Source organism: Mucor velutinosus (assembly GCF_035048745.1).
Source record: "Mucor velutinosus strain NIH1002 chromosome Unknown tig00000041, whole genome shotgun sequence".
NCBI classification, from domain to species: Eukaryota; Fungi; Mucoromycota; class Mucoromycetes; order Mucorales; family Mucoraceae; genus Mucor; species Mucor velutinosus.
Window position 1 is genome coordinate 2,149,182 of NW_027041905.1, and position 11,761 is coordinate 2,160,942.

The 11,761-nt window shown below is 43.7% G+C and overlaps 3 protein-coding genes across 3 annotated transcripts; 2 read left to right on the plus strand and 1 right to left on the minus strand.

Annotated features, from left to right (window-relative positions):
• Nucleotides 1-62: 62 nt before the first annotated feature.
• Nucleotides 63-6,677, minus strand: ATC70_000890 (uncharacterized protein; the record flags this gene model as incomplete). Its single annotated transcript, XM_064820296.1, has 8 exons — nucleotides 63-133; nucleotides 194-4,190; nucleotides 4,252-4,367; nucleotides 4,424-4,627; nucleotides 4,689-5,270; nucleotides 5,325-5,551; nucleotides 5,654-5,856; nucleotides 5,970-6,677. The coding sequence occupies 8 exons, from the start codon at nucleotides 6,675-6,677 to the stop codon at nucleotides 63-65; spliced, it is 6,108 nt and encodes a 2,035-aa protein (XP_064684216.1).
• Nucleotides 6,678-9,011: 2,334 nt separating this feature from the next.
• Nucleotides 9,012-9,738, plus strand: ATC70_000891 (uncharacterized protein; the record flags this gene model as incomplete). The annotated part of the gene is made up of 3 exons (XM_064820297.1): nucleotides 9,012-9,314; nucleotides 9,373-9,520; nucleotides 9,578-9,738. The coding sequence occupies 3 exons, from the start codon at nucleotides 9,012-9,014 to the stop codon at nucleotides 9,736-9,738; spliced, it is 612 nt and encodes a 203-aa protein (XP_064684217.1).
• A 61-nt stretch (nucleotides 9,739-9,799) lies between these two features.
• Nucleotides 9,800-11,701, plus strand: ATC70_000892 (uncharacterized protein; the record flags this gene model as incomplete). Its single annotated transcript, XM_064820298.1, has 1 exon — nucleotides 9,800-11,701. One exon carries the CDS (start codon nucleotides 9,800-9,802, stop codon nucleotides 11,699-11,701), a length of 1,902 nt encoding a protein of 633 aa, XP_064684218.1.
• Between the last annotated feature and the right edge of the window lie 60 nt (nucleotides 11,702-11,761).

An 11,761-nucleotide genomic window follows, 5' to 3' on the forward strand; every position in this document is an offset into this window, starting at 1 on the left:
ATAATGTTGTGTTTGTGTGTGTATGAATAAGAAAATTACGTTGTATACTAGTAGGAGGTAGTTTATCGAATAGCAACTGCAATTTCGACATAATTACTAGGGAATACACCTTGAATAAAAGAGCCGTCAGATTCTACCAAACTAGTTAGCTTTTGCTCGTTTACAACACATAGATCCGTGTCACGATACTTACTGTCTGCTTTGTAACCCATCCACCAAATATCATCACTGGAATCCACGACGATAATAGGATCTGCTTTTTCAAAACCAAGTTCACCGTGCTCTCGAGCACTGAAATCAAATTTGGCGTAATACAAGTGTGGTTTCTCTTCTGTAGCGACAGGAGAATCAGCATTGTTCTTGATGGCTGCTTCCATGACAGACGTGAAATCGCTCTTGTACTTATGTTTCTTGCTATCATCTGTTGTTGCAGGTGTCTTTTTGGATGTCAGGTATTCTTCAACCATGCGTTTAGAGGCTGCTCTTCCGTCAATCGCGTTGACGCCTGAAGGTGAAGGTGTGGAGCGAGAGGGTGTAGGCACTGCCATTAATTGAGGCACAGGTGGCTCCTCTTGCTTTTGTTCTGGCAGCGTCCAAGTAGTCGCAGTAGGTACCTCTTCATCAATCAGTACACTCAATGCATTCAAATCTCGACTTGCAATCAAATCATCAATCGCTTCTGATTTACGGCCGATTGGCTCATTCATCTCTGCGTTGCTATTCGTGGAGACAGTAGGCACATAACGCGACTCATTGACGACAGGTTTGTATTTGTTGCTCTTCTTCACAGGTGCCGCCGACTGCGGATTGTTGTAGTAGTTTTCCAATGCAACATCCTTTTCGTCTTTTTCTCCATCTTCTGGATTAGCGGATCTGCGAGTGACCAAAGCAGAAGCAGGTTCCAAGATGTGAGGCACATGGACAGTTTCAATGGGAGATCCAACATTAGCCGTCTTCCAACGCACGGCTGAATCAGGGCTCAGTGGCTCTTGACGACCGGTATCTTTGTTGAACGCATAGCCCAAATTGGATGTATCAATGGGAGCCAAGGAGCCAGCATCAGACAGTCGGAAGGCGTTGGTATTGATCACTCTGTCTGCAGACGAGGTAGAATCATTTTTAGAGTGGTGATGCGCTGTGTATCCAGCAGCAGCAGCAGCACCGGACACCTCCAGGCTTCTTGATGAGTCCACTGTGGCTGGTGTAGCTGCATTGTAAGGGTAAGCCAAAGATGAGAGAGATGCTTTGTAGGGCTGACTCTTTCCAATCGAGTTGAAAGCATGGCTTTCACTTGGCTCTACTGGCGCAATAGTAGCTGTAGCCTTGTTCTTGTCGGCAGAAGGTGCTGTAGTCCAGCGGACGATGTCAGGATCGCTGGAAAAGGCTTCCCCTGATTGAATGGTATTGGAGATACTGGGATTACTCAAGGCAGATGACTTTTCAGAAGGATACAATGTATTATTGACAACTTCACTGGATACAGGGCTAATAGTGGCCACGCCGACTGCTTCATCTGTATTGAAATTCGTCCATCTCACATTGTTGGAAGGGGAGGAGGAGGTTGATGCCTGATTGAAGGTATCGGTGGATTTAGGCACAGGCGCAGCAGCACGAGGACTGAGATAGCTGTTCTGCGTGGATGGATTGTCTACAGAACGGTTCTCCAGTGAAGGCACCATGGGGGTAACAACGGCAGAGGACAGAGCGTGTTGACTACTGGGTGCATTTGTCCATCTTACTTTATCTACCTTATCAGCAGAGGCACCAGGTCCATACACAGGGTCTACAAGAGAAGAGGATCCATCCGAAGTGCCTACAAGAGAAATAGGCTTTACGACAGCAGAGCTCATGGCAGCAGCAGCAGCAGGTGAAGCATTTGTCCAACGCACAGTTTCAGGTAACGGCGTTGCAGCCATACTGGATGTTTCTGGTGGTGCAATGTTGCTATACGTGACAGCTTGAGGCTGTTGTTGTGGTTGATGCTGTTGTTCAGTGAATGCGTTTGTCTCATTCTTGTTGGCTCCAGTAGTAGCAGCAACAGTAGCGCCTCCAGCTATAGCAACACCAATTTCAGAGTTCCTGAATGGATTGAAAGGACTATAACGGCTAGGAATTTCAGACATCTCTCTTGTATTTGTGTACTCGTTGTTGTAAAAGGAATCTGTGTTGGAATCTCTTTGAATCTCACTATAAGGTCTAGCATAAGATTCTGGACGAGCGGCATCGTGATGATTGGATCCATTGGAAGCAACAGTAGCTACAGCAGCTCCTGCCATACTAACACCTGCAGCGGTAGCGGCAGCACCTTTACTCACGCCTTGTTGCTCCTGATTATGGTTGACAACAGTAGTGTTTCCAAACATGTTGTTGTATTGCTGTTGCTGTTGAGAGTAGGATCGAGAATGTGCTGTGGGAGGCACAGGAGCAGCCCTTGCTGTCGTCATTGCAGCCACACCACCAGCCACCGTTGGGTTGAACGGCGTCAGGGACTGTTCATGCAAATGCTCTTGACTGATGGACCTCGACATGTTGTACAGCTGTTGATTCTCGGGTTGTTGCAAGTAGCGTCGACTGTCTTCTTTCTCATCCCCATCATGATCGTCGCCTTCTGGTGCAGCAGCTGCTTTCAAGACAGCTAAAAGCGATTCAGGCGTGCGAGGTGGTTTGCCGTAATACGCGCCAGGAATGGATTGTGGATTGATCTTGGTATCTCTCTTTCGCTTAATATAGACACAGAACATGGAGCACAAGACGATCAAAAAGACGATACCCAGGGAAATAGCAATGGAGACCAGAATGATCAAGGGTGTGGGCATACTGCCCTTGTTTTTAGAGGGTGCAATGAAGGGCATTTGCTCCAAGTAAAAGACACTGTTCAATGCAGAACTAGACGTATCACCATTAGCACTGGAAGTGACCAAGTAAGGCGACCAATTGTCTCCATCAAAGAAGGCTGCACTGACGTTTCCAAGCATGCCCAAGTTGATAAAGCCAGAGACAAGCAAGGCGTTTTGACTGGAGGCATTGGTGGTGGTCATAGGCAACATAGACAAACCAGTGATGGAGCTACCAGGGCCCAATTCAGTCTTCGGCGTCATGAATTGCTGGCCATCCCACACTCGAATGTAAGCAGAGGCCGAAGCATCGTTGGTTTGTCCAGACACATAGACATGCTGCGTGTTGTTATCATACGACAAGGTAAATGAGGGACCGGGAAGATTGGCTGTACCAAAGGGACCCCAAGTGTTCTTGTCATAATCGTACTCTGCAATGGTGAGTGGAGAATGATTGAGACTGATGTTGCCTGTAGCAACTAGCTTGCCATTGATCCATTGCACATCCTGGACCTCGCCTTCAAGACCAGACCCTAGCGAGCTCCATTGCAAGCTATCGATATCAAGAGAGCAGATGCAAGCACATGACAAGGATCCAACCGAAGTGAAATTACCACCAATCACGATGGTGTTTCGGGGAGGAATGTGGCGCACAATGTTGACAGAGGCAGGCGATCCATCACTCGTCTTGACATCAGGCGTTAATGAGAGCGATTTCTTGGTCAAATCAAATACTGCTAAATCATGGCTGCTAGGACCAGAGAAACGGCCACCAACATAGAGCAAATCATGGTAGACAGCCATGGAGTGCACAGTGCCCTGCCAGTCTGCACCCGCAACACCACTCCAGGCGCCGTTGTCGTAGATGGCGATGTTCTGAATGGCTTGCTGGCCTGGTAATGTAAATTGACCGCCAAAAATAGTGCTAGTAGTTGATCCGTTGTTGCTACTGTTACTAGCATCTCTTTTAGTGAGATTGGGTGTAACACTATTGTAAAGCACACCAGCACTAATGGTACCTTCAGGACGCACAGTATCAAAGGGCGATGAGATGGTATTGTCGTTTGAAATGAATGACATGCCGTTGAATGGATAGCGTTGCACACTCTTGAGGTTGCCCATGTAATAGTCGTTGTTGTTGTGATGGATAGTGGCATAGACCACACCCGACATGTACGGTGTGTCTTTGGAGGCTGTCCATTGCTGCAACTGCGTATTCCAGAGCGCTGTTCCGGCCGCTGTACCCATACCAGAAGCATCTTGGCTCGTTTGCAAGAGCTGTGAGAATGCACCAGACGCTATAATAGATTGCTTGTCTTTAGACCAATTCACTGCCATAACAGGACCATCAACACCCTATACAGTTGCAGTTTTAATACAGAAATCCACCTTGTACCACCACTTTATATACACTTACTGCATGAAGCGCGCTCCAAGTGCCTGTTTGCATATTGTATCGTGCAACATTGGCTAAATAATCGACAACTGTAGTATTGCCAGACAACATGGAGAATGATCCACCCACGTACAGCTCTGAGGAAAGGATAAGGTCAATATACATGCAGTCTACCAACGAAATATATACGTACCGGTATCTGTGCAGACAATCGATTCGACAGGACCGTTGAGTCCTTGGTTGGGCAAGGCTTTCAGCTGCCGAGCACTGGCATCGTATTGTACAATATTGCTGTACTTGTTGTTGGATTTATCGGTCCCGCTGAAATTGCCAGCCATGTAGATACTGTCATTGAATACATCCATGCTTTTGATAGTAGAGTGGCTAGGAATATTGTCTATACATGTGAGAGCGTTAGCAGACCGCTTGATCCATCAGGGGGCGAAGTTGAGGCCTACCTGCTAATTTCCCCCATGGAATGGAGGTTGCCGTAACAGTGTTTTGTGAGGTGTTGTACTGAATAACGCTGGACAAGACATCGACAGAGGGATTCTTGATGAACTGCACAGCATGAGCCACCAATGTCATGGTAGGGCTACCCGAAAAGGATGCATTTTTAGCTAATGCCACCTTGATACTAGGCGTAAAATTGGCAGAGACGTCAAAATAGCCAGAAAAAATGGACTGACTCGTCGCGCTGGAAGGTGCAAGTGTGATATTGGATGTTTGCGATGCAGATGTAGATATAAAGACATCGACATCTGTGCGTTTTGAGCATTCACTGCCTGAACATGCGGGTGAGTAGAGCAGTACTTCATACAAGCCAGACTCTGCTAGATTGGGGTAAAATGTCACTGAAGGGGGAGACAAGAGATCGGATTTGGTCACTGGCATTGTTAAATAGGGTATACTCGTGTTGGAGACTGTCCAACCGCCTACAGACGATATTCTAGGTAGTGTTGTGCTGTTGTTGTTTGTTGTCGATGAGGTGGAAGCACACATGTTGGAGGCCGAAGCATCGACGGCATAAGCGAATATTTCTGAGAATTGTATCTTAGCATCTTTATACACAAAAGAGAATCTGCAAGCTTTACCTGACTGAAACACTTTGACAGAGGCTAGTCCGCCACCCACACCATACCAAGAATGAATATCGATAGCAATGCCGTTTGTCAATGAAATGTTGGTGATTCTAAAATCCTGATATAACACGTTGGTGTTCTTTGAAAGTGAGCAGTTGGTTGAACAGGTTTTTGTAAGGTTGGTATCTGGATCCAAATAGGAAAGTTGGTATATGGTGGCATCTACCAAGGATCGAATACTACAGCAAAATTCAAATCAGTTTGTTACTCCTGTCAGTTCAAATGGTGGGATTTTCATCAAGAGAAAAAGGGGGAAAAAGCTCCTTTTTCTGGATACATACGAAAATTGATTTGTTTGATGATTTTCCAACCTTGAATTTGAAATTCGAATCAAGACTGGATTGACACTGTAATCAAGAAATGTTGTTTGCCATGTGCCATTGATGCCATCTGATAAAATCCAAGGCTTGGTATTGGCTGCATCTGCACAAATAATGGAGCCAGGTGCGGCAGAATTGGAAGCTGTGTTGGTCGCACTCACACCCTGTTTATATTGTCGTCGTCAAGTTAGATATCAGCATATAAAGGAGAATAGGAATTTCATTATGCTAACACTAAATTAAAAAAAAAAAAAAAAAAAACCAGCATCACACTTACAGAAGATGATAAACTGATGGGTTGAGTGGCAGGTGCATGGTAGGGCTGTCCATCTGTAGAGGCATTGAATTGGCCAGCGAATAAAATGGATGTGCTGGTTTTTGCTATCGAGTAAACAGGTCCATTGACTCCTTTCCAAGGTAATCCGCTCCATTGCTGATTCTTCCAAATGGCAACACCGCCTCCAAATTGGGAGAGCGAATCTGAATACTTGATCATGGACGTATCCACTGGTGCAATGAATGCACCGCCCACGTACACTTGATTTTGTGTGGCATCGCAGTACACACTATAAACAGGCCCATCGAGACCATATTTCAGTGGCTTGATTTGGTTGTTTGATAAATCAATCGATGCAATGTTGTTGACGCTGTGTCCTTTCAGGGTCGAGAAGTTACCGGCAATGTAGAGTGTATTTGATAGAATACAAGCATCGAAAATGATGCCATTGACATTGGAGGATGCAATGAGCTTCAATATGTCGTTGGAGAGGGCCACAACAGAGGATGTGGATGATGGTATCTGTGTCAGTTGTTCGGTGTCGGTGTACAATGAAATGCCATTGTAAGATCCAGAGATGCCCAGTTTTCCAAGAGGATCAAAGTTGATATTGGGATGTGTAACATACGATGCACGACACAAGTTGATTGTTAGTAGTATTAACAATAAGCCAAGTCGAGCAGCAGCGACATGTGAGCCTGTTTTCATTTATTGGTTGTGATGTGTGTCTGATGGTGATTGCTTGGTGGTGATGATGTTGATTGTTGATACAAATGTTTCGATCAGAATGTCATGTAAGAAGAATAGATTCCAAAATCGAAATGGTTGTTTTCTCTGCTGCTGCCAAAAATATAGTAGCGTTGATTCAAAATGTAAATGCGAGAGAGATGAAAAGGAAAGGAAAAGAAGAGACAAATGAATGTAAGCTTTCAGTTAAAACGTTAGAATAGAAGAAAAGAAAAAGAAAGAGAAAGAAGGAGGGGAACTCTTTGATAATAAATGAGAGAGATTGCAAGACGAAAGGGAGTCTTGGTTGGTCAATAAAAACACAGGTGGAGTCATACAAGGAACGAAAGAATTACAGAACAAAGTAAATTGGCACATGTTTGTTATTTACAAAGGCAACACCGCGCCATGTTACACATAATAATACACCTTTTTCTTGTTCAGTCGATTTCAGTTGTAAAGAGACCATCTATAACTCTTTATACAGTTGCATCCAAGGCGGAAATTTGTTCTTTAATTAAATGCAGGTGTTTCATTTCGTCAGGAACTTGGTTAGATTAAATCTTTTTTTTTTTTTTTTTTTTTTTTTTTTGATCTCGTTACTGAATTCGTTATAATGGCAGGTAGCAGTAATTTGACATCTCATCTCCATGAAAACATGGCAAGTTCTTCTTTTTTTTTTGCTGTGCATCATCTATATATCTATCAATTGACATTCCTTCTGTTCAATGCTTGGTACCAAATGTTGAAACAGCAATTCTGTAAATTTCATCGTTGCAATGACATTTAAGGCAATTCGTTAATTAAGCAAAATCTTTTTTTATCATTGAAGTCTGTAAACCTACTATTGAAACGTTGTAAAATGACATCAATTGTTGTTTCTTCTTGAGTGGAGTGATTTTTTTCTGGCTTAAATAAGTTGGAAAAAAAACCTGTCCAAATCCTAATATTGGTATTGTTGAATTTCTCTTATATTTCGCATGAGAACTCTAATAAACAAGCTGTTACTGTGGATCTGCATTCTATCGAGTGTCCCATATTTGTATCAATGGAAACGAATTGTAATAGGGTAAATAATATACTCGTATTGTCTCTTACTATTGCAATGTACACAAATTCCAGTAGAAATTAGGTGGATTCAAGCCGTGATTTCTCGAGCTAGAAGCCGTTTTGAGCTGCCAAAATAGCACCAAACAATTGCTTTCGACTAGCAGGTACTTCCTGATATCTCTGCTCAACTTTTTTGAGATCGCCAAAAATTGATCCAAAATCATGAGGAATACCTCATGGTTTTCATCGAAAATCAAACGATCGCGTTTTTGACCCCAAAAATGCACACTTTTACTATGACATTTATTAGATCAAAAATTTTTTCTCGATCCTAAGCAGCCCCTAAAGTTACTTTTGCGAGACTTTCATATGTAATATTTCAACATTTTCGCCAAAAACCATATGTCGTATTTTCTCAAATTGCCCAATAAGTTCAGTCAAAACACTTATTTTACTTGGCACCATTGGATGCGCCTTGAAAAGCTCTCCAGAAATGCATTAGGAAGAATTTTTTTGTAGGGGAGACGAGCTCCAGTTTTTATTTTAAGTCCTTTAGATGTCATACTGAGGGATAGAAAAGACTGTTGGTGGACCCAATGTCTGCAATGAAGGAGAATAAGATATTTTTGAACTAAGTTGGGAAAGAAACCTACTACTAATCAAGTGCGACACCTAGAGCAAATACAATTATGCGAATCGTCAAAATATAGATAGTTGGATAAGAGCACAAAAGCACCAAACGAGGACATCAGTATTACGTCAAAAATTCAAACAACTTGCGTTCACCAGGATTCGAACCGGATCATTCAGATGGCATGTTGGATGCTTAACCACTTCGCCCTACCACCACGGGCCGCATTAGGAAGAATGGAATGATTATCGCGATTTACATGGTCGAATTTGACAAAATAGGTCGAATCGAATCTAAAAAGCTCAAAAATCGACAAATCAGATCAGCATATATGTCGGAGCGTAAGCCAGTTTTTGGCTGGGCAAAATCAATGCCATTCTACTCATGAAGGTAAACGATGCTGTTGGAAGCTCATTTCGCTCTTTTTGCGCATTTCCATATCTAAAAGACTTGGCTATTGCAAGTTGTTTATTATGCAGCAGATCAACCATATTACATGTTACAGTTAATTCAATCGCTTTCAAATAGAGCCAATTTAATCTGCTATAAATTGACCCACATATGTGATCTCTTTTCCTTCTCTCTTCTTTCCTCTTAATCAGCCTTCTCTGCATTTCATACTACATTCATGCATTATGGCTGCACCTATTAACCTCACCAACCTGGTTTTGAGGCCTGACGAAGGCACACTAGGAAGGCCTATCCAGGTACGAGCCAACTTTTTCCGGGTGCTGAATCTGCCTGCTCGAGAATTTTACCACTACAATGCCAATGTCCAGCCCTATTTACCCCAGCAAAAGATGAGAACGTTATGGAACCTCTTCGAAGAGACTCATCCAGAAGTCGTTGGGAATTCAAGGTCAATCTTTGATGGACGCAGCAGTGTATTTTCAGTTGTTAGATTCGAATTGGGGCAGACCCAAGCTCAATCGTTTCCTGTAAGTAGTGTAAAGTAGTTATTGTATGACATGTTTAGAACTGAATTAATTTCTCTAGATGGATGTTACTAACAATCCTGCCTTTGGTCATGGAGGCAAGGAAAACATTTTCACTATTCGTCTCCAACTGGCCAACACCATAAATATGCAAGTATTGGTGGATTTTATCAATGGTCGATCTGCTTGCACAACAAATTGCCTCACTGGTAAGAAAAAATTGATTCATCATATGTCCCACGGTATTTAATCACTCAAATATATAGCTATCATGTTGCTGGATATTCTGATCCGCTTCTTGCCATCACAAACCCAGTTCACATTCAATCGATCCATTTTTAGCTCTGATAACAAAGTGCCCTTATCAAATGGCGCTGAAGTCTGGTACGGTTGCTACCAATCATTCCGTCCTGCACAAGGCAAGTAGTCCCCCCCCCCAACTCAGGTGCTTTGTAATAAAATACCTCAACTTTGACACTATAGGCAACATGTTTGTGAACATTGACGTGAGTGCAACAGTCATGTATGAGTCTGGTCGATTGCCTGAAATTGCTGCTAAGATCCTAAACAAGCGCTCGCTCAATGAACTGAGGATGGGAGTCCCTGATCGTGATATGATCATGCTGAATAGACTCCTGAAAGGCCGAACTATTTTAGTGACTCATCGCGGTGAACGTCGCCTCACCTTCAAAATTACCAACTTGGGTGGTCCTGCCAACCAAGTGGCATTTGCTGATGCCAATGGAAACAACATCCTAGTGTCTGACTACTTTTTGCAAACGTATAACCTACGCCTCAACTACCCCTTCTTGCCATGTGTTGTGGTTCGCAAAGACATCTTTTTGCCTATGGAAGTCTGCGAAATCACATCTGGTCAACGCTTTACTCGAAGGCTGAACCCAAGACAGACGACTGAATTTATTACTGCCACTGCCAAACCCCCTCAAGTTCGCTTTAACATGATTAATCAAGGCTTGGATCTGTTGCGACATAGAAACAATCCCTATCTGGAAGAATTTGGTCTCAAAATTAGCCAAGAGATGGAGATTGTCAATGCCCGTATCATGGAGCCTCCACGAGTCGCCTTTGGTCAAGCAGCTATCCGACCTCAACCCAGTGGTTGGAATCTGCAAGGAAAGCAATTTAAGCAGCCTGCTACATTGGCATCCTGGTCTCTTGTCAATTTTGCTGGTGCTGTTCCCATTCAAGCTATCCAGCGTTTCATTCGTGAATTGGTGACCATATTCGCAGGGTTGGGCATGGCCGTCATAAATCGCAATCCACCCACTCTGAACGCAGATCCTCAAGGCAATATTGAGCGCACGCTCAAGGAAGCTTGGTTGAATGCTGGTAGACAAGCGCGAGCAGAGCCTCAACTGATTTTCTGTATACTCCCCAACCTTGGTAGTCAACTCTATGGTGAGATCAAGCGTATCACGGATACTGTCATCGGCGTGCCTTCTCAATGCTTACAATCCAAGCATATTGCTCAAGCCAAGAAGCAATACTGTGCCAACGTAGCATTGAAGGTGAATGTCAAGCTGGGCGGAACCAACCACGTATTGCACCATGAGGAGATCCCATTCGTCTCTAACCGGCCAACCATCGTCTTTGGCATCGATGTGAGCCATCCATTCCCTGGTTCCAACGCACCTTCTGTCGCTGCTGTCACTGCTTCCGTGGATTCAATGGCTGCTCGTTTTGTCGCCACGATCCGTTTGCAAGCTCGCACTGAAATTGTCAGTGATTTAGGCAATGTCATTATTGAATTGCTCCGTAAATTTTATCAAAAGACGGGTCTGAAGCCTCAACGTATGATCTTTTATCGAGATGGTGTTGCCGACAGCCAGTTCCAGCATGTCATGACCGCTGAAGTCAATGTCATTCGCCAGGCCTGTGCGCATCTTGATCCAGACTTCCGGCCTACTATTACTTTTGTGGTTGTCCAAAAGAGACATCGTGTTCGCTTCCTCCCTGCCAATCGCAATGATGCTGATCGCAGTGGAAATTGCTTGCCTGGCTTGGTCGTGGATACCCATATTGTTCATCCCTTTGAGTTTGATTTCTACTTGCAAGCTCATGCTGCCATCAAGGGAACTGCTCGTGCGACTCATTATTATGTCTTGTTTGATGAAAATCAATTTAACGCCAACACTTTGCAAGATCTCACCTTTAAGTTGTGCTACTCTTATGCTCGTTCCACTGGTCCAGTCTCTCTTGTTCCTGCTGTGTACTATGCCGATCTTGTCGCTGCTCGCGCTCGTCTTCATCGCCCTAGTGAAGATTGGTCTGACACGACAATGACTGGCGATACAGCTGCAATGGAAGCTCAAGTGGCTGCCTATGCTACTGTAGATGCCAAAATTAAAGATAGCATGTACTTTATGTGAATTCCTAGTTGAGTTACCATCATTTTCTTTCCCTCTTCAATAAAAACAAACCAACATAAA